Here is a 21428-nt window from a genome sequence, read left to right as displayed (position 1 = left end):
TTAAGAAGGAAACTAATTTTTATGTATATATTGCATAAATTCTAAGTAAAAATCCTTGTTTTTATCAATATTATTACATAATAATTAGATAATTCAAATTCAGTTATCTACAGACTAAAAAAAATTGTCCCGCATTATATAATAAATAATTATAAAAATAACCGATTTGTTAAAAACTTATTACCTATAATTTACTTAAGAGTGAAGTAACAATTTATAATACTAATTTTTAAATAAAACATTTTATGAAAACATTTTAGCATATCGTTTTCTCTCTACAGCTAAATATTGCTTTTGTGCTTTCTCAACTTTGATTAATTCTGCTAAAATTTTTTTCTCAGTTGGAACAATTTCCAAAGCTTGTTTTAAATATTTTATTGCAGAAGAATAATAATTGAGTGCTCCATAATCCTGACCAATTCGAAATAGAGCTTTGACATTGTTAGATTCCAAATTTAGAACCTATGACAGTTATTTAAGATAAATATTAATTCAACTTGTGCAAAGCAAATATACTACCTGTTTTGAATATGTTATAGAACTTCTGTAATTGTGCATCTTCCAATGGACAGTAGATAAATTTAAGAGTGTGCTTGCTTTAATTTTCATTAATGTATAGTCATCCCCACTATTTTTATAATAACGTCCATACCTAAAAATAAGATTTATGTTTAACATAATTATATCATACTTTATAAGAAATTAATATTAAATATAAATATACAATTTAATTAGGGGATCTTTAGTATTGTTGATATCAAACTTAAAAAATCACAATATTTACTGATAGATAGTGATATTTATCACACATTACTTTTTTTTGATACAATTATTTATTGGAAAAATTTTAACAATATTGATTATCAAAAATTGTGTTGAAGACCGTCAGTAGTATAGACCGTATAGTAGTATTAATAAAAACACAGTAAGAAAAATTTAAAAGTATTTACCATTCAAAATAACGCAACACTTTTTCATATTTTCTTTTAGCATTTATGTAATTTTTATAATTATAATATTGATTACCAGAATCTTTAATTTTTGTAACTACTTCAGAAAATTGAACAACCTGTAAATAATTAATTTAATTTAATTATAAATCATAATTAACATAAACTATGAGAAAAAAAAATTAAAAATAAATAGTTACATCGAGTTCTTTTTGATGAATTGACCAATCACTTGGAAAAGGAGGAAATATATCACACGTGGTATCGTTTTCATTTATATCCCAAGTATTGCTATCATTAGATAACTCACCACAATTTACAATTACACAAGGCTAAAAAAATAAACATGTATTGTATACAACAGAAATTTGAAAAAAGTTATTAGCTTAGGTGCAAATCTGTAAAAGTATTTCAAGGGCTAAGCCATTGTTGGACTCATACATTTTATTACTTTATAAACTAGCTTACATTAATAGGCACATCGTTTTTTGTAACTGTAGTTGAAACAGTTTGAACCACGCAAAATCCTTTTATTACTCTTCCAAATGCTACATTTCTTCCATCTAAATGTGGACATGGAGCAATGGTAATAAAAAATTGTGAATTATTTGTATTAGCTTTGCCAGTATTTGCCATGCTCACGATTCCAGGTTCATCGTGCTAAATTGAGGAAAACAATTTTTTTTTAAAATGTATCTTACAATTTAATGCCTAATAAATAATGAAATTACAAAAAATTATAATATACCAGTATGTCGAAATTTTCATCTTCAAAGAACCAGTCATATATACTCTCACCACCAGATCCATCATTAGCTGTGATATCACCACCTTGAATCATAAATTCTGGGATAGCTGCAAATTCAAATTTTAATTTAACAAAATATTATTTTTGATATTCATTATAAAATATATTATACATTCAATACACAGGTGTTTCTAAATTACGTATTAAGTTTATTCACACTGGTTATAAGACCTAAAAACTAAAGATTATCTATAGACTAGACCAGTAATTGAAGCATACATTATAAATGGAAACAGGTTTCCAAGTGTGTTAACCTTATTGTGGCCATCACCTAAGAAACACTGTATGTAAATAATATATAATACCTAAAATTATTTATTTGGAAGCGGAAAATATAAAAATCTATCTTACATCATTAAGTTTATTCATATAAGTATTCTAGTATAAACAAAAATAAAAAGTAAGAAGAAGAATAAGCATTAGTATACCATAAATAACGTAGGATAGATATTTATATTTTCCACATAATCAAATTTACATAAATACGATACAGAATGAGGAGAAAAAAATGTATCTTACAACCCAAAAGTTTAGTAAGTTAAATTTGTTTTTATTTAATATATTTTGAAATAAATTTTACAAAATTATAATTTAACAGTATGTTGAAATTCACATTTTCAAAGAACCAGTAATATTAACACGTTGGTTACCAAGCCATTTTTCATAATACTCTTTGGTGTACCATGAGGGTCCTCAGGTTCTCTCACCTAGTCTAATGTTCTGTACTGTGTGGGAACTCGGTACAGTACAATAGACTAGGTGAGAGAACCCGACTACCCTAATGGTAATTTCATGGGGTTTTGCGACCATCTTTTAGCTGTCAGGGACAAGGCATAGAGGACAGCAGCCGCATTTGGCCGTCTCTCCCATTCATCTACTTGTCCAACAGCGAGGTAAGGCAATAGACCTTGTGGCGGAAGGCCTAAGTGAGAGCTACAGACGAGACGCTGCAGCAATGGCAGGCGAAGTGGGCCTTGGAAACAAGGGGTCTCGGACTCGTCGGATACTGCCCGATGCAAAAAGATAGGCATCGAGGACACACAGCGTAATAAACTACCATCTCACGCAGTTTCTGACAGGGCATGGATGTTTCAGCGCCCAGATAACCCGCAGTGTATCTACTGCCAGCATTCCTGAGACGACGCCGAACACACATTTTACAAATGTGATCGGTGGCGGCAACTCAATATTATAGATTAGGCACCAGACAGCGTAGAAGACCATATCCTCGGACCAATGGAGGGCTATAGCCAACTATATCAATGCAGTTTTCTCAAAGAAAGAGGAGGACGAGAGACAGAGACAAAGGGAAGCAGCGGGTACTGTGCCACTGGCTCCTGAAGATTAGATCGGTGATCGGTGTGAGGCCACAAGTGCTGTCCCACCGACATGGAGGATTTAATATGTATATACATGTAAATGTTTAAGAAAATGTACATATCGCAACTAGAATGAAGTAAAATTGTGAGCCCGCCTCGCGAAGAGAAAAACGGGATTTTTATAATTCAAGTTTTTTGTAGACCAGCTAATAAACGATGCTTCCTAGGAGGAAGTAGTGTGCAAACAGTTCCCTCCCAGGTTAGGGATTACTTGGAAAAAAAAAACATTTAAAATAAATTATTCTAAATTTGTTAAAACAAAAAAAAATAAAAAATGCAGTGAATTATATAATGATAAAAAACTACTAATTTAAAACCCTTTAACATATTGACCTTCAATTTGTATTGCCACCGGTAGCCAAACAAAGGGCGGTCAACATTTTAAAATACCATTCACAATGAAAAAATGTATTAGAACACAAAAACTAATGATCAGGAAATACATGCTAGGTAAGACAAAACTAAAAAAATATTTAAGAAAGAACTAGTGTTACCTCTATGAAACAAGGTCCCTTTGAAATGAAGAGGTCTTCCCGATTTACCTATTCCTCTTTCTCCAGTACATAATGCTCTAAAATTTTCGGCAGTTTTGGGAACTCTATCGTTGAATAATTCTAAGACTATCCTTCCAACTAGAAACAAAATCAAGTTAACTAACAAAATATATCTTGAATAAATATGATGTAACTTACTTTTTTCACTTTCAATTTCAATATCCAAGTAAACGATAGAATTCCCAGACACAACGCTGTCCTTAGTACTCATGATCGTCTATCTAAAAGCACAATACAATTATTCATTAAGTTATTATAAGTAATTTTACCGATGTCATATAATAATGCAACATGTATTAAGATTACTACGAATCAAGTGAGTAATTTGTTTATAAGACTGAAAACATAAATCAGTATTACTTTGACAGAAGCGGCACATATTGAGAACAAATAACACGCCGATTACGGGCAGTGTAAGTAGTTTATAGGTATTGCAAATATATTAATGTATCTAAATTCTAATGGAGGTTTCACCTAGATGTCCGACGTCGGTTTTGTCAAGAAAAGTAGAACATTTGAACATACCTACCTACTATCATTATTTCCGATTACATGAATTTCTCAATCACCCACCGATCACTACTGACACCGCACCTTTGACCTTATCACTTATCATTTTTCATTATTTTAAAAAATAAAATAAAATGTTTAGTTATACATTTTGTTATTACCGTTTAGTAATACCTGCTGCTATCTTTCCATTACAACGAGTTTCGTGAAATACAAAAAAAAAATTTGGGTCTTGACTCTTGGAAGTTGTAACAAACAGTATTTGTCATTTGGTTTTAAACGCCGGGTGGCGGGCGCCGGGTGCCGACTCCAATAATAAAAAATAATAATTAGGACATCACCAGATACCAACGATTAACTTAAGTGAATTAGACGAAAACATAATATTTTAAAATTATTATAATACATTTTTATAGTAGAACGGGCATTTTAGAAAATATCAAATTTATTTAATTATTTCTATATAGGTCATTGTCCGGTCTGCACTTTGATTACCGTGTATTTTTCTGGTGTCTACAATAGGTTAATTAAGGTGGTTCCATAAGTCCCAGTGTTAATTTGTATTTTGTCGATAGAAATGGTCGTTCTGTCTAATCCTATGCGATAGCCGATAAGTCAAGTGGATGGAGAAATGATTTACGTAAAATAAAAACCTCTCTCTACAGTTTGTTTTAGTAACTACATTTTTAAAACTATATTAACTTTGTTTAAATATATATCTGTGGCTTGGAGCAAGAAGGGCCAATGTCAATTTTGTGCATTAACGAGTTAGTCCGTTAATTGCAAAAATTGAATCATTTTTTATATACTGTGAAAAAATCACACTCTGAGGCCAAAAAATGAATTACTCATAAAGAGTTTGATAAAAAAAAATTAACATGGAGCCTAATGTAAAATAAAAACTTCAAAGCTCATTTTCCGAAAGTCGCAAAAAGTGACATTGACTCTTTTTGCTCCAAGCCACAGATATATATATATATATATATATATATATATATATATATAATAAACAGCAATTCGAGTAAGCGAATGTCGGAAGTGTTAATAAGTGTATAACGAGACACAGGACACTCTTTCGGTAATAGGGTACAATTGGTACATTAGGGTAATATAATTATAAGACTATCATTAAGTTAATAACTAATTAAGTTCAATTAATCTAAAGAACGATGTAAACACTTCTAATGCCTATCGTAAAGCAGTCGCTGGACCACTTGACCGTCCCATATCTCCCTATTTAAATTAAACAAACAATAATACAAATACCGTTAAGTAAATAAACAAATGTGAAATACACACAATAACATGATAATTACAATTATGATTACTTAAGCAACACGTGCTACACACTAATATACAATAATATAATATAATATGTACTTTGAGTTATTATCGTCTGTGGACGATTCATAGTAAATAGCCGTTTTTACTTAATTTTGTATTTTGTTATAATGTATTTTATCTTAAAACGCATAGTACGCTCTATATAATATATTCTATTACTAAGACTATTAACACTTTTTCTTTGCATTTCTGCCGTTATAATTGAAAATACTAGGTACGTTCATTTTTTTCAAAAGATTAACAATAATAGGCACTCTAAAATTACAAGCAAATTGACCTTTGACAACTTCTGACAACGCTACAGACATTAGGTATAGGTACTAAACTTTTAAAGATAGAAACATGATTAATGTTACCTTAAAACTGTAACTTGCTTAACCAGCAAGCAGCTGAATTATTGTTTTTCTTTTTTAAATTTCAGTAGATAAGGCTAGACTGCTGATTTTGAACCAAAGGATAATTTTAAAAATGGCGCCCAAAACAGACTTGCTAAGTACAAACATCGCTCGGTATTTGAACCTACCGTCCAACAACGTATGTACTTACATTAAGAGCTATATATTTTTGAAGACTTCCAGATTTCACTTGTCACAAGTCGCAACCGTGAACCGTTATTATTTGGTCTCGTGTTATTGACATTTCTAGGAAATTCATGCTACTGTGAACTATTTTTAAAACACGTTATCGAAATGAAAATACCGAACACCCGCAGGGAGTAGGGACTCAATTTAGTAAGAAAACTCGAATGGCGATAGTAAAAAAAGAATTGATTACTCAGTTACATCGTGTGGTAGATTGATGTATATTTATATACTAGTCGCGACTCGTGATTTATGAATGATGAAAATTATTGGACTACAATAATATTAATATATTATATTACTTGTACCGGGTAATGAGTTAACTATGAACCAGTCAATAACTTAGAAGATATTGCAGTTTTTTAAATTATTATTTTTATCCTTTTATAGTTATTAGTTGGGATAAATATATTTTTAAAAAATATAGCCGCATCCCTTATAATATGTTACATGTTATAAGCCGTACGAACTTAAGTTTTTTAAACGGCAACGTATGTATTTGATTAACTTTTTAAATTAAGAATAATTTGCTGAACATTTTGACTAGTCGATAAGTTTTGGATAATTATTTTCAAAGTTATTAAAGTTTAAAGTTAGAACTGGAGGGTAAGTACGGTTGCCCTTCTTCCCGTCCTAAATTTTAATTAATGAGTATATAAGTGTTTTTTTTTGCTACTCTTTCATCTAACGTCTCATCTTATTTTTTCTGAACTGATCTTTTGAAATCCAAATGCTACCTCAATGCAAATTATTTCAGTATGAAAACTCTTTAAAAACAACCTTTGAATATAACATGTATGTTGATAAAATAATAAAACAACTGATTGATTAAAAATGCAGAATATTTTACTATAGATTTTACATTAGACCCACGCGTTCACGCTTTGGTAGCGTCGTAAACCACTTATATGTTTAGTTTTATTGACTAAAAAAGGTTCTGATTCATAAATAATTTGATTCAATAATTTAAAAGAATATCACATTACCTATTTTAGTATTAAAAAGATTTGTAATTTACTTATTAGTTAATCCACGTGTGTTTGATTCCTATTACATTTATTAGTTTGAATATTATAAACTATTTTTGGATAATTTATCATAATATTAAAGATTTTATTTGAAACTTTTGAAGAAAAATTTACTGTTTGGGGCCTGTGGGCGGGTATTTGTTTTGCTTAAAAATAGGCCTTAAAGGCAAAAAGGTTTCACGCCTAGTAGAGTGATCAGAATTTGATAATTTTCTTTCTGTTTGAAAAATGAGAATACATTTTACAGGGAGCAAAAGCGTCTAACTGTTAGGAAGATTTTTAATTTTTGGGTGTTGTAATCATTAAATATGACAAAAATCAGTTTAGATAAATCATTACAAGTCGTAAGACTTTTACCCGAAAGGCATGTTTTCGAGTAAAAAAAACATGTCGCAGTAGTAAATTGTTAAAAAGAATGAAGTGTACGTTAAAATTTAAACCCTATGGCAAAACAAACATTTTGTTGAGAATAAATATATTTTTGCCTTTTCACGTATTACGACTCTGTAATTTTTGAGTAGCCCGTAGGTAAATTTTTGATCGTTCTGTGTATTAAAATATCGTTATTTTATAATATTGAAGCAGTGGCTAGTGGTCGAAGGGCAATAAGAAATCGATAGCTCAATTAAAAAAGTATAGTGCTATTATTATTAAATTAATTTTTGACGATTATTAACTTAATTGAATAACTTAATAAAGAATAGGAAGGCTTTATTTTTTTTTTGAAAACAGTCGCTGGAAAGTTTAGAAAAATGCATTACAGTGCAAAATGTGTCGAGGAAAATTGTTGAATTGCTTTCCTGTGAAATTAATTATTAATTTGTGATGTTTTGTCGGTTGGATTATTGAGGTGTATACCCTTTTCTTAACGAGTTACTCTTCCATGAAATTGGATTGTTGTCACTTGCCCCCTACTATTGCCACACGCAACTCTGAAGTCTGAACTCGGTACTCTTTTCGAACACGCTGTACGGTCTCTTCCATAGGCCTATGTCTTAGTGTAACGTTATTCGATTGTTCGAATTATTATTCATATTTTTTAAGCTGTCGCTTCGGTAAGTAAAATATATATTTAACATTATTGATTGTTAATTTTATGTACGTAATTATTTCAACAAATATACTCAGTAAAATCTATAACGTTGAAGTTACATAGAAAATATGCTTCGTGTCAGTTGGTTATTTCGACCTACATGTTCACATGGCTCATGGACTTCAATCGTAGCTTATTTAAATTGTATCGTTATTTTTTGTTCTTGAACTGCCTTTTTAAATATCCTTTTAAATTCTCTAGTCTTAACTGGTATAAGTATACTTGTTTTAAAATAATTTGAGTGTTGATTCGTCGATTCCGTTTCAAACATAACCTTAAAATTAAATCCATCCTGCGCCTTTCGTAGATTGAGGTAGACAAATTCAATTGTAAAAAATTTACTTTATGAAATTAAAATATAAGCAATTTTTAACGTTTTATAACATACTACTTGATATTTATTTGTAAATAAAATATTAATTTGGCCTCCTGGTTTACAGTTCTTAAACGTATCTAACATCTCTACGCCACAAGATGGGTAGAGAGGACAAAGCGACTTGGAAAGCAAACTATTTTGTTAAATTGGTGGTATGTTTTTTTTATACCAAAATTTATCTTATAGGTATAGAAACTAAAATTTATATTTTAATTCATAGACTCTGTTGGACGAGTTTCCAAAATGTTTCATTGTTGGTGCCGACAATGTTGGATCAAAACAGATGCAGCAGATCCGCATCAGTCTTCGTGGAAACGCTGTTGTTCTGATGGGCAAAAATACAATGATGAGGAAAGCCATTAAGGGGCACATTGATCGTAACCAGTCACTTGAGAAGTAAATTTTTTACACAACTTATTTCTTAAAAAAGATTTTAAAGTTATAGTAGTTACTACGTTTATGATGATAGTTACCTACTTAATGAGCCTAGTCATAACGCGCCAAAGCCAGAAATGGTTGAACCCATTGGTACGGACAAATCTTGTTGAAGTAAATTGCCGGAAAGGCTGTCTGAAACTAAGCGTAGTTTATGAATAAATAAAGTATAATATACTTCATGAATATTATTCTGTCTGTTGTTAGAGTTGATGATAATAGCAATGCTACCGAAATATGTGTATACCCTTCTTTGAAAAGTTCATTATTTTTTTGTGATGGGTATTTTTAATATTTTATTATTTAAAACTTAACTATAATTTATAATACTATTTGTCATGGTAACTATGATGATAAACTATTCACTTAAAAAATCAATCGTTAACACGTCAAAGCCAGAAATGGTTGAACCCATTGGCGTGGATTGGTTTTTGTTGATGTTAAATGCCTTTGGGCAGTCTGATATACTGTGATTATAATAAAGTAAACTACAAATTGTTACAGTTCAATATTAAAAACTGTCTTTACTATATATGTTGTTTAAATATTTTGACCCAAAACATCTTGGGAGTTATTAAGTGAGAGCAACAGATTAATACAATTCATGAAGTATAAAAAAAAAGGTTAATTAATGGCAGATTATATAAAAACTTATTATTGGTCTAAGATTGTTTAAAAACATATTGTTTTACAACATAAATAATACAATTAAAATTTAGCTATGAATAATGAAGTAAAATAATTCTGTGCAAATAAATGCAATCTTAACAGAATAATTTCACCAACTTATTTTTGTCCCCAAATGCTTATTCTCCGTTCCAAAAGAGAACATACTGGTTTTGCGCATCACAAATGACGGCTAGCGGCTGCTGAAAGGTAAATTTTTCCCACTCTTGCTGAGATGTGGCGCCGATAGTACCCAAAGGTCCAAGCTACAAATCTAACCGAAGCACGTCGCGGTGAGTGGTGCTAGGTGGGAGATGTGCACCGCCGCCCGGTATGTTCTCTTTTGGAACTCGGAATAGTAAAATTGTGAAAAGTTCTGGTTTTACATAGATAAAGTAATACAAATTAAATTTAACTATTTGGAAAGATTTTAAAATGTTAAATGATTAAATCATTAATATAATTTCTTTCCTATTATTTTAGAATCTTGCCTCACATTAGAGGTAATGTAGGTTTTGTCTTCACTCGTAGTGATTTGGTTGAAATCAGAGACAAGCTATTGGAAAACAAAGTACGTGCTCCAGCTCGTCCTGGTGCTATTGCTCCATGTGATGTCATCATCCCTTCCCAAAACACCGGTCTTGGTCCAGAAAAAACTTCTTTCTTCCAAGCATTGTCAATTGCTACCAAGATTTCCAAGGGAACTATTGAAATCATTGTAAGTTCAAAACTAATAGAGAAGTTTCATAAAACAATTTTTTTTTTATCGACGTTATTATGAACTTTTACAAAAAAATATGCACTGCATAAAAAAGATGTGTATTTTCAGCAAACTAATTTTTTTTACTACAGCAGTATTACCATTTTAATATAAAGTTTTGCAATAATGCCAGCCAAAGGTTCCTACAATTTACTTAAATCTTGCTGTTATACAAAAATGAATAAAAAAGATGGCAATTAAATTAAGAGACTATTTTAAACCAACAAAATCTTTAAAAATTCTGATGTCATTCCAAAATTATTATTTTGTGATGCAGTTTGCTGAAAAGTTATTTTGGTATATATTCAATTTTATGCAATTACCTTATTCTGTGTAGGTAGTAGATTCAGGATTATTATAACTAGTTAATACGAGATAATAGGTTTTTATTATTATTGTTTATCTATATGATGAGTGTATTAATTTAAAACAATTTTTTTTTTTTTTTTTTTAATAGAATGACGTGCACATTTTGAAAGAAGGAGAAAAGGTAGGAGCTTCTGAGGCTACATTGTTGAACATGTTGAACATTTCACCGTTTTCATATGGTTTAGCTGTGCAACAAGTATATGATTCTGGTACTATTTTTGAACCAGAAATCTTGGATATCAAACCAGAAGATTTAATAAAAACTTTCTTGGTTGTAAGTGTTATATTGTTACATTGTTAATACATAGTTTTAAGATAAAAAATCGTACGTAACAAAACTTTATTAAACTAATATTGGATAATATGCCCTATTTAAACAGTGATGATAATTTTACATATTTTGTCTTCTTTTCCCGTCAGAAAATTGCTGTTGACAAATTAAATCTGAGTTGAATATTTTTAGGATTAAAAGCTAGTAATGATGAAATGCTATATTTTGTCTTCTTTCCCCAACAGAAATTTGAAATGTTGATCAATGCATTTTCTGAGTTAGCTTTTATCATTGAATGCTATTGAATACACATGATTATTTGTATTGTTGTTTTATTAATTTTAAATACAAATTGTATTTATTAGATTAAATGAAACTTTAAGTTGTACAATTAAATAACTGCTTAAACTAATTGGACATACTTGCTACTGTATAATTTTAACTTCTAAATATTTAAGTTAAAACTTTGCTTTATTAATTCAGGGAGTAACACAATTGACATCGGTTTGTCTAGCAGTCAGCTATCCAACTGTAGTATCTGCACCTCATATGTTGATCAATGGATTCAAGAACCTTGTTGCTATTGCTGCTGAAACTGAAATTGATTTTAAAGAAGCTACTACATTCAAGGAGTATCTTAAGGTAAATACTTTATTATTATTTTAAGTATCTACAATTTATCTTTAACTTGAATCAAATATTTTATTTTTTATTAAAGGATCCATCTAAGTTTGCTGTTGCTGTAGCAGCTCCAGTTGAGAGTGCTGCACCAAAAGCAGAAGCTAAAAAGGAAGAAAAGGTAGAAAGTGAAGAAGAAGAAGACGATGATATGGGCTTTGGTCTTTTTGACTGAGTTTTGTTCATTTTTTGACTTTTGACTATTAAAAAAAAAAACATTTAATTATTGGCATTTCTTAATTCATTAAAATATATTAATCCTAAAATGACAAGAAACATTGGTGACAAATAGAAGAATTCAGGATTTTAGTGTTGTTATTCTTAATAATTTATATTGAAATACTAAAGTTGCTGAGAGTTTCTCAACTTCTATTTAAATGAAATTGTCACATTGCCTGTCGTAAAACTTCAAAAATAATAGTGTGTAAAACGTGCTGCAACCTTACCCCGGGAGCAAACGCATGTAGTTTGTGTGGGTGAGCACGTTATCCTTAAATTATTGCCTCGGACATATGTATTGTACGAGTAGTAGTTGAAAGCAGATAAATAGCATCGCCATTAAATTCTTTTAAAAATTGTGGTTGATTATTATTTTTGGAAGGGTTATATGGGGACTGGGGTCACACGATTATGTTTACCAACACCCCCATCTACGTGCATCACTACAACCTTACCACATGGATTTGCTATTGGTAGGTAATGAAGACATTTTGCTATAGTAAATCGCGTCTCGATGTTGGAATGTCTTGCCTATGAATACACGAGGGAAATATTCGTTAGGGACTTTTATTGTTTTCATCATTACCCTGTATTTGTCCTTATATACTATTTAAATATAAAAAACAAATTTGATAATTCGCGTTGACTGAACAATATTATTTCGGACATCATCGATGATAGAATGAGAGAGCCACTACAAATATTATTTAGAAATGATATTATTTTTAGCAAAATGTGATTTTCAAATCAATTGCAAACGCCGCCAGCAACATAGCCGTGACCCGAGGACGTGTAGATTATGGATGTAAATATAAAATCGCTGGACGAGAAATTGTTTGTCCGGTTGATTCGCGTACTTGATGTTTTAAAAACATTGTTTTTTTTTTTAAAATAAGCGTGTCATAACCAGAGTGACCAAAAGGAAGGAGGTAATCGTTATCATTTTTTTCACCAATCAAAAATATTAATGTTGTTTAACTGTTATCAGTTGGTGCTTAATGCTTATGTGATGATAAAATTCAATTCACAAGAAAATAGAATCTCGCCAATAAACAATGATCGTTAGTACTTAATAGTAAGAAATGTGTTTTACATTTTTACAGTTTTATTGTTTCCAAATTTTAAATTTATTAAAATTGTCAGAATATTTATATCTTTTTGTACACTGAAATGTCATTCAATAATGCATATAAAAATCGGTCAAACCACAATGGTTCGTCGGAAGATGAAAAACAAACATTGTTGGTTTTTGGTTATTCGTGTAAGTTATTTAAAGATGACGAGAAAGCAATGTTTATTGATCAAGGTAAACACTTGATACCATGGATGGGCGATGATTCACTAAAAATTGATAGGTAAGTGCTCCCAACTTATAAATTTAGTTTAGCTGTTATTTTGGCGTGTGAGGTTTTTTTAAGTAAATTACAAATACTGTTATTTACAGATATGATTGTCGAGGAGCTTTGAGCGACTTGAAATCTGTAGAAGCTCTTCCATTCGGCCAAAGTCAATGGGAAGGATGGACAGCTGAAGAAAAGAAAATTGAGCAGCTGTGTGATGAAGAAAGGTACAAATCTCTAAATGATAAAAGTGAAGAAGAGCAAATATACCAAGGTGACGTAGATATTATACTGTACCCAGTAGCTTAGGCTACTGATTTAGGAATACTTACTGCCCTCAAAATTCCTTAAGTTCTTAAAAAACTATTTTAGTGCACAGTATTGATAAGCATGCTTATGGAGGAGAGGTCAGTGGACAACGGCTGGGCTATAAGAAAGAGAAGTTAATGTGGGGTGTATATCTTGAGATTTGTTATAAATTGTTAGTACCTGATAGGAAATTTAGAGTAATAAAACAAAACTCATTAAAAACACATTTATTTTAATTCACATTTGCCAATTTAAATTTATTATAAAGTTAATATTATAATAATGTTAATATTATGGTTTGTTTATAATATATTTGTTACATAATCTATTTTTTGACATTATATCCTGACCGCTGAAAGACCATGCCGTGACTCAATGAAAATTGGCCGTTCTGCGCATCCCTGCGCGGCACCCAATGTGACTAGCGTTCCCCCCGGAGACTGCTCTTGTCTGCCAGCCTGTCCTCGACGGCTGTTTAGTCTTCAGTCTACAAGCGCAAATCCAGCATGCTCTCTCAGCGAACAGGGTATAGGTATTTATTAGTATGTGAGACAGTGTCAACGAAGAGAAGGGGGGTTTTAAAATTATTATTCGATAACCATTGCTTACCACAGTAATAACAAGCGCTAAAAAAAAATTCAAATAATCTCAAATTTCAAATAGTTATAAAAATGTAAAGAGTGGACAAAAATAAGATTGTCCTATACCAAAATTTTGCTAAAAATCATTAAATAATCATTCTATTTATGATCAACATAATGACCTTGAGTGTCCATGTTTTCTGTTCAATTTTTCAAATTTTAATAATTTTTTTCAAAATATATATCTAATATATATATAAAAAAAACCATCTACCTAATTTAATTAATTTATATTTTTTTTAAGTTTTACAATAAAACTTGTGATTTGAGATATCCATTAGTTTTAAACAAAATTATTTAAAACATTCAGTCATTTATTTGTATCTACCTAAAAAAAAATAAAGCATTTCAATGAATATCACAAATGAGCACAGCAAAAATCACTTATCATTCTACAAATTTAAATATTTTTTTGCCTTTGCAAGAGCATAGGCAAAAAATATTTAAATTTGATTTTAAAATAAAATTGTCAGACATTTAAATAATGACTTTCATATTTAACTGTTCAATCATACAATTTTTATTTACATGTGTAGTGAGTTTGTGTGAAGTTCGTACTATTAATTTCCATAGTTTAACTGAACTTTTAAACAGACATTTTTAATATAGTATATTATATTTTGTCTAAATATAGACGTGACAGTTATATAAGTATTGTTTTTTATTTTAGAGGAAGAATTAAAACGTCTACACCAAGCTTTAAATAATGAAGATAAAGAGTATGGCCAAGTTGGCTATAAATATGAAGATGAATCATCAAATATATCTGAAGTTAAACCCGGAGATGAGGCTGATTACGATCCCGAACTTGAAGAAGCTTTTATTCCTCCTAGAGAATTAGATATACCATCCAACATGCATGTGGTGGGATTCTGTTCAAATTAAAAACAATTTTTCTAGCTGTCTAATGTTTAAACTTAACATTTTAATTTTTTTTTAAAGCCGTCTACAAAAAAACTCAATGCTATTATTGAAAAAACTGCATTGTTTATTTCTAAACACGGTGCACAAATGGAAGTATTGTTAAAAGCTAAACAAGCACATAATTCACAATTTGAATTTTTATCTTATGATCGGCCACTTTATCCATATTACCAACATGTACTTAATGCTATTCGTTCATGTCGATACAACCCTACGCTTACTAATGATAGTGCTGAAGGTAAAATTTTCTATCTATTATGTTAAAATGAAGAGACTACTATCTATTATGTAATTTTTTGTGTTCCAGATTCTTTAGATTCATCAAATGAAGACAACTATTTACATCCGAGCTTACTAAAAAGTGCAAAACAACCAGAAACGGTAGGTGCTAATAAGTATTTCTACTACTACTATACTATATTCTTTTTTAATATTTTAGACAGCTACCATAATTTAAAAAAATATGTGTGATAACTTTTACTTGACGGTGATATCCTATAAGTCATTTACTAATAATATACCAATTAATAACTATCTAAATGTAAATTATAATTTTTTATGTATAGGTAATATAAAGTTAATTAATATTTTTTTTTACAAATTTTCAAATATTTAGTATTTGAATCTATTACCTACATATGTTTTTTTATTCATAATTCAAAGCCTGAGAGTCTATCATCAATGTGATGATGAAATAAAAAAATATGACGGTAAATTTAATTTGTAAGTGAAATGCGGTTATCATTTATTTATGAGTAAAGTAATAGTGAACGAAAAAGATTATATTGGTATACCATATTTTGCATAAATTATTTCATTAGTTAACTACATTAGTAAAGTAGCAGTGATTCGAAGATCAACAAAAACATTCACAATAATCAATGATTTGCTGCAAGAGGTTTGGATGCTGGTGAGTTTGCGTTTCAATTTTATAATTTGTCCTTCTTAATATATTTTCATTGTATTTTTTTTGTGACGTATTTTATAGTTGTTCAATACAAATAATGCTCATTATGCATTAGTATATGTAAAAAGTTCTGTGAATTGAACATAATTTTTTGAAAAATTATAGCTCAAAAGGCTTTTGTATAAAACTAAAACACGCATAGTGAATTTAACACAAACAGATTTTTGGAAAATTAACTTTAAATTGACAAAGTTAAATTGCTTAAAGTTATATTATACCATGTTAACATTCTTACAATTAGTAATAAATTAAAAACTTCAGAATAATTACAATTCAATAAAAAAACATTAGTAAAAATGAGTAAAGCATATTATACTTTTATTGTAATACAGCTTAAGTGGCCCATTTAGGGTCATCGCTGTCTTCTCCTCATAGGAAGTTTTTGATAATTTTTTGTTATCGGGGACAAGCACATTAGTCTGTCCCCAAAGAGGAGGATGGTGGCTCATTTTCACTAGGAGACTTTTTGCCCAGAAAACAGAGCCAACTGAGACCAACTCAAACCGGTGTCAGTGAGTGCTACGAATGTTCACATTACCCATTCGGCCGATTGTCCTCTTCTATACATTTTTATTAGGAAAATCAATTCAAGATCGAGCAGTTAATCTTCATTAAACAATTTTCGATTTGGGACTTAAAAATGTTTAAATAGTTTTAATTGCTAAGTTAGACAGGTAAGGTTTTGGGTATTGTAAAAATTGCACTCTAATGATAGATGTAGTAACAACAAAAAGAAAAGTATCTATCACTTATTGTTTTAAGATATCCTAAATGAAGTAAAGGTAAGTTTAGGATAATGTATAAACTATAATATTAAAACTTATTTTTATCAGCACTTATAAATATTATTAAATATAATTAATTTAATTCTCTCTAAGAGAGAGAGAGAGAATTATAAATATTATTAAAAAAAGTTCAATATGTGAATACTCAACTGAATTTTTTTTTATAACAACTCAGGAAATTAAATTACATTTTTTTAAACACATTTTGATTACAATTAATTTTGATGTTTTTTTTTTAGGTATTTGTCGTGACCTGGCCATGGAACTCATGTTTTCCTATAATTTGTGTACTTGTCCTTGTAACTTTAATGATAACATCCTTAAAAATTATTTATATGTTCCTTTTTATACATATTATTAATATTATAGTAATTTTAACTTCTTATATAACTCAACATCCTTAAGTTTATAGCAATTTTTTTCAATATCCCAACTCACTCATACTTCATTTTAGACTATTGAAACTTGAAACTGATTTCCAGATTGCCGAATTTGCTGTACAATACCATTAAACTATATTAATTTTATATTATACTTGTATTTCTTTGCAGACTCCATTTATACCAAACATATCATACAAACCTTCTGCAGACTGTTCCTATTCATTGCTTGTGAATAAAATAAAAGAAAAACAATCAGCAATGCCGATTGAAGAAGAAATTTCTAAAATAGAAGAACCTGCTTGTACTACAACTGTTACAATTGTTTCTGAGTTTGATGGTCTAACCAAATCGGCTAGGAGACGTTTGAAAAAAAAATTAGTTTCTCAATCTGCATCAAATGCATTATCTAATTCTCCAGAATCAGACGACGTCAACAATGTTGATGAGTCAACGTTAAAAGAAGTAGGAACAATGATAAATTTGTACAATATATTATCACAGTTAATCACATAGAAAACTTTTTAGGAGAACAAAATAGAACATGATGGTGTGAATGCAGTCCAACAAAATGTCACGAGTGGAGTTGATGTTCCTCCTTCTGATTTACAAATAATCATTGATAAAATGGCTTCTTACGTTACAAAAAATGGGAAACAATTTGAAGAAACTGCTCGTAAAAGACGTGAGTTTAAATGATGAATTTTAATTTATTGATATATACTTATAATACTAACACGACTTTGACTGTGTTTGTGTCTAAACAGAGGATCCAAGGCTAAAGTTTTTAGAACCTGATGATTGTTTCAATGCTTATTATCTGCAAAAGCTCAAACTATATGCAACTATTAAACGTTTAGAACAGACAGCTCCCCCAAAAGTTACTGCAGATTCCAAAACCAATTCTAAATGTAACTATTAAACTTATATTTAATTTAATTTTTGATGTGAATACTTCTTATGCGACTCGAAGACGTTGTCAACAATAGTATGATATAAAAGTGTTCACATCTCTCTTACACACAATTCTTTTAAATTTTAGTTTCAGTCACTTATTATTATTATTAAAAAATGTAATAACACATTTAATTTTTGATGAAAAAGGGTGTATTTTACATTATTATATTCAGAAAAAAAAACTATTTAAAAATGATATTTTCAACATGTTCCTCCCTGTTTAGCCTACAGACTTCAAGCATTTATACTATAGGTGATGCTCGCAATAACTTTTCCAGAAACATAATTTCAATTCTTGGCAACCAGGAATGGCCTGCCAGGCCATATGATGTGACACTGTATTATTACTTTCTCGAGGGCATGTAAAATCTCTTGTTTAAGTCAACAAATCTCTATATATTATGAAACACTTAAACAAGAATTTCTGGTGTAACTAATCAAATTGATGGAGAAGTGTGTCAAAAAGTTATCGCCACCTTCACCCATAGAATTAACTAGTGTAGGCTATACGGGAAAGGGACATATTAAAAATGTCATTTCCGAAAGTAATAATATAAAATACATGCTTTTTGGTTAAAAATTGAATGGTGTTATCCATGGGACGCCCTTAAGATAGCATCTTTTATTAAACATTGTTTATGGTTTTTATCTTAATAATTATCGTTCTATATACATTAATTTATCAAATGATTTTAGTGCCTGTTTGTTTTTCATTAAAAAAACAAAAAGAAGCAGAACCTATTGAAATAAAAAAGAGTGCGTTAGAAGACAGTGGTAATGAGATTAGCGATGATGAGCGTAAAAAAGATCACCCAGATAAAATAGAACGGGATGATCATAGTAAAGCAAGCAATCTAAATGTCAAAGCACTTAAGAAAAATGCTGCTAAATTAGGTAATATTATTACTTATTGTATTTATATTTATACCTATTATAAGTATACAAATTATTTATCTTCAATAATCTTTTTAAACCTTTCATGAACTGGTTGATAATTTTGAAAATGTTCAATTAACACATTTTTTTTCCTTTATGATAGTTTTATAATTATCTAATATTTAAACTACATTTCAGATGAAGACAGAATAAAAGACAAAATAACCATGGCAGCAAAAGAAAAGCTTGCTTCAATAGAACGAGAACGTACCAAAAAGGAAAAGGAAAAAATTCAAGCAGAAAGAAAAAGAAAAGCTGCACAATTTTTAGCGTCTATGAAAATTGTTTCTTCATTAAGTAAAAATTCTTTTAACAATATAGACGACGAGAAATGTTCAACCACAACTGCAATCCCTGTTGACAGTATGCATTTTTTTTGTATAATTGTCATAAAATAAAAAACATAAATATTGACCTAAAGAACTATTCAAACCAAACTTCATACTATCAATTTTTAAATCAATCTACTAAGTATTTGATATTTCTTTTTAATTTGGAAATCCAAACATCTCAAAGAAATCTTAAAGATCCAATCATTTTTTGGCCTCAAGATAGATTGTACTAATTAGTCTCATTTGTACATCAAATAACATATATTCTTTTAATTTTATCCTGGTTTAATTTGTTTTTCGGTTTTTGTTTTGATTCTACTTAGTAGAAAAATGATTATAAGATTGGTTTGGATTTGATTCATCATAAAAACATAACTAACTAAAAAATTATTGTAATACTTAGATTCATCGGTAACAAATTCTGTAATAATTGCTACGAAACAAACTTTAGAGACTAATGAAAAAAATGGTGTAACTCCTAATGATGTTCAAATTGCAAATAGTGGAAGTTCCAAAGGACTAGATGTGATTTCAATTGGTTCTAGGTGTGTTATTGCTTAATTTATTTTTTCTTCATTAAACCACTGTATTAAGGGATTTTAATTATTCCTTCGTTTTAGCGATGAAGATGTAATCAGTTATAAAGAAGTAAATGGTGACAAAAAACTAAAATTATCATTACAATCCCGGCTACAAGGTAATAATTATTTTTTTTTAAAAACTAAAATATTTTAACACATTTGCTTTTTGTCATTATATTTATAATATTTATAATATATATATATATATATTGATGTATTATTGTAAACAATTTAATATTTTACCTTTTTATGTATTATGTTAGAAACGCCAAAGGAGGAGAAACGCAAACGAGCGGAGGATTATGAGAAAGAAAAAGATTTTTACAAGCGAATTAAGCGCTACGACGAAGTCAAAGAAAAATCTCCTGAGTAAGTTCATATCAATGCAGTAAAAAAAAAAAAAGGTCAATTGAATGGCATTATGCAGAAAGTAATCAACTATATTAGTTAAACTGAAATCTCAATTATTTTTTTTTGTGGGTTGGTTGCTTTCTGCGTATTGCCATTCAATTATCCAAAAATAAATTTTTGATGCAAAGCTCTAATGTTACTAACTTTTTTCTTGAAAATATAAAATGTTTAACGAATAGAACTATTGCTTTGAATACCATCATAACAATTAATAATACAAGATCAATTTTTAATTAATAGAATTTTCAAATTTCAAAGTTAATTCTATGAATAATTATTGATAAATAATTATATAACGAAAAGAGAAATTTGTTTGTAATATGAACTATGATAATTTTTCATCATAAATAATTCTTCTAAAAACTAGGCGCTATTCATCTCGGGATAAAGAAAGAAGTCGAAGACGATCTAAAAGATCTCATTCCAAACGTCATAGTTCTTCAAAAGACCATAAAAGGGACCGTAGTCGAAGACGATCAAAACATAAGCACAAATCGAAGAAATCAAAAAAACAATCACGCCATCATAGTTCGAGCCAACACTCTGAATTGTCAGACAATAGTACGGACACCAATAATAGTCGTCATTCGTGATACTAAAATTATTATCTATTATTATTAATCGCTTAACACTATTATTTTGTACAATATGATGGTTTCCACGTCAATGTATTTGTCATTTTGTAAATAAAAGATAAATTATTTTCATATATTTACTGTTTAGTATTTAGTATTGAGTTAAGATACTTAAATTTATTTTTCCAATGTTGGTACTATTCAATATTGGTACTAACCAATACTAGAAGAAGTATTTAAACAGCAAAAAAAACCCACAAAAATGTAGA

The 21428-nt window shown here is 29.5% G+C and overlaps 3 protein-coding genes across 9 annotated transcripts; 2 read left to right on the top strand and 1 right to left on the bottom strand.

Moving 5' to 3' along the window:
- Positions 1–132: 132 nt before the first annotated feature.
- On the bottom strand, positions 133–6161 carry LOC126846253 (peptidyl-prolyl cis-trans isomerase D). Of its 6 annotated transcripts, none has more exons than XM_050585533.1 (9): positions 5902–6161; positions 3830–3912; positions 3632–3769; positions 1699–1805; positions 1419–1610; positions 1151–1282; positions 951–1069; positions 520–652; positions 133–462 (listed from the first exon to the last, which is right to left on the bottom strand). In XM_050585533.1, the coding sequence occupies exons 2-9, from the start codon at positions 3900–3902 to the stop codon at positions 244–246; spliced, it is 1113 nt and encodes a 370-aa protein (XP_050441490.1). In that variant the 5' UTR covers positions 3903–3912; positions 5902–6161; the 3' UTR covers positions 133–243. The 6 variants fall into 6 exon arrangements, with proteins under 6 accessions (XP_050441490.1, XP_050441493.1, XP_050441489.1 ...); XM_050585536.1 differs by lacking the exon at positions 5902–6161 and adding an exon at positions 4363–4396; XM_050585532.1 differs by lacking the exon at positions 5902–6161 and adding an exon at positions 4221–4326.
- Positions 6162–8066: 1905 nt separating this feature from the next.
- On the top strand, positions 8067–12025 carry LOC126846704 (60S acidic ribosomal protein P0). The gene is made up of 7 exons (XM_050586477.1): positions 8067–8209; positions 8688–8775; positions 8844–9019; positions 10208–10442; positions 10942–11127; positions 11608–11766; positions 11843–12025. The coding sequence occupies exons 2-7, from the start codon at positions 8722–8724 to the stop codon at positions 11975–11977; spliced, it is 945 nt and encodes a 314-aa protein (XP_050442434.1). The 5' UTR covers positions 8067–8209; positions 8688–8721; the 3' UTR covers positions 11978–12025.
- A 1016-nt stretch (positions 12026–13041) lies between these two features.
- On the top strand, positions 13042–21295 carry LOC126846597 (splicing factor, suppressor of white-apricot homolog). Of its 2 annotated transcripts, XM_050586217.1 has the most exons (14): positions 13042–13376; positions 13466–13635; positions 14982–15175; positions 15254–15473; positions 15543–15616; positions 17539–17832; positions 17896–18052; positions 18135–18278; positions 19021–19218; positions 19399–19623; positions 19996–20137; positions 20213–20289; positions 20437–20542; positions 20952–21295. In XM_050586217.1, exons 1-14 carry the CDS (start codon positions 13192–13194, stop codon positions 21175–21177), a joined length of 2412 nt encoding a protein of 803 aa, XP_050442174.1. In that variant the 5' UTR covers positions 13042–13191; the 3' UTR covers positions 21178–21295. The 2 variants fall into 2 exon arrangements, with proteins under 2 accessions (XP_050442174.1, XP_050442175.1); XM_050586218.1 differs by lacking the exon at positions 13042–13376 and having other exon boundaries at positions 13472–13588.
- The last annotated feature ends 133 nt before the right edge of the window (positions 21296–21428 follow it).

Source organism: Adelges cooleyi, unplaced genomic scaffold (genome assembly GCF_023614345.1).
Source record: "Adelges cooleyi isolate 19-005CV unplaced genomic scaffold, UGA_ACOO_1.1 ACOO_flye_CR_arks_rails_tigmint_CR_PRNA_9, whole genome shotgun sequence".
NCBI lineage: Eukaryota > Metazoa > Arthropoda > Insecta > Hemiptera > Adelgidae > Adelges > Adelges cooleyi.
The sequence above is the reverse complement of the archived record's forward strand: the minus strand, read 5'-3'. Positions and strand labels throughout refer to the sequence as shown.

What these genes read in the sequence shown, in the direction of transcription:
- LOC126846597 (XM_050586217.1), top strand. Translation starts at nt 13,192, where the DNA reads ATGTCATTCAATAATGCATATAAAAATCGGTCAAACCACAATGGTTCG. An exon ending in TTCCAAAACCAATTCTAAAT is followed by an intron (nt 18,279 to 19,020) that starts GTAACTATTAAA and finishes AAATGATTTTAG; the next exon opens with TGCCTGTTTGTTTTTCATTA. An exon ending in GTCAAAGAAAAATCTCCTGA is followed by an intron (nt 20,543 to 20,951) that starts GTAAGTTCATAT and finishes TCTAAAAACTAG; the next exon opens with GCGCTATTCATCTCGGGATA.
- LOC126846704 (XM_050586477.1), top strand. Translation starts at nt 8,722, where the DNA reads ATGGGTAGAGAGGACAAAGCGACTTGGAAAGCAAACTATTTTGTTAAA. An exon ending in ACTATTTTGTTAAATTGGTG is followed by an intron (nt 8,776 to 8,843) that starts GTATGTTTTTTT and finishes TTTAATTCATAG; the next exon opens with ACTCTGTTGGACGAGTTTCC. An exon ending in CGTAACCAGTCACTTGAGAA is followed by an intron (nt 9,020 to 10,207) that starts GTAAATTTTTTA and finishes CTATTATTTTAG; the next exon opens with AATCTTGCCTCACATTAGAG.
- LOC126846253 (XM_050585533.1), bottom strand. Translation starts at nt 3,902, where the DNA reads ATGAGTACTAAGGACAGCGTTGTGTCTGGGAATTCTATCGTTTACTTG. An exon ending in AGGGACCTTGTTTCATAGAG is followed by an intron (nt 1,806 to 3,631) that starts GTAACACTAGTT and finishes TTGAATTTGCAG; the next exon opens with CTATCCCAGAATTTATGATT. An exon ending in CTATAACATATTCAAAACAG is followed by an intron (nt 463 to 519) that starts GTAGTATATTTG and finishes TAACTGTCATAG; the next exon opens with GTTCTAAATTTGGAATCTAA.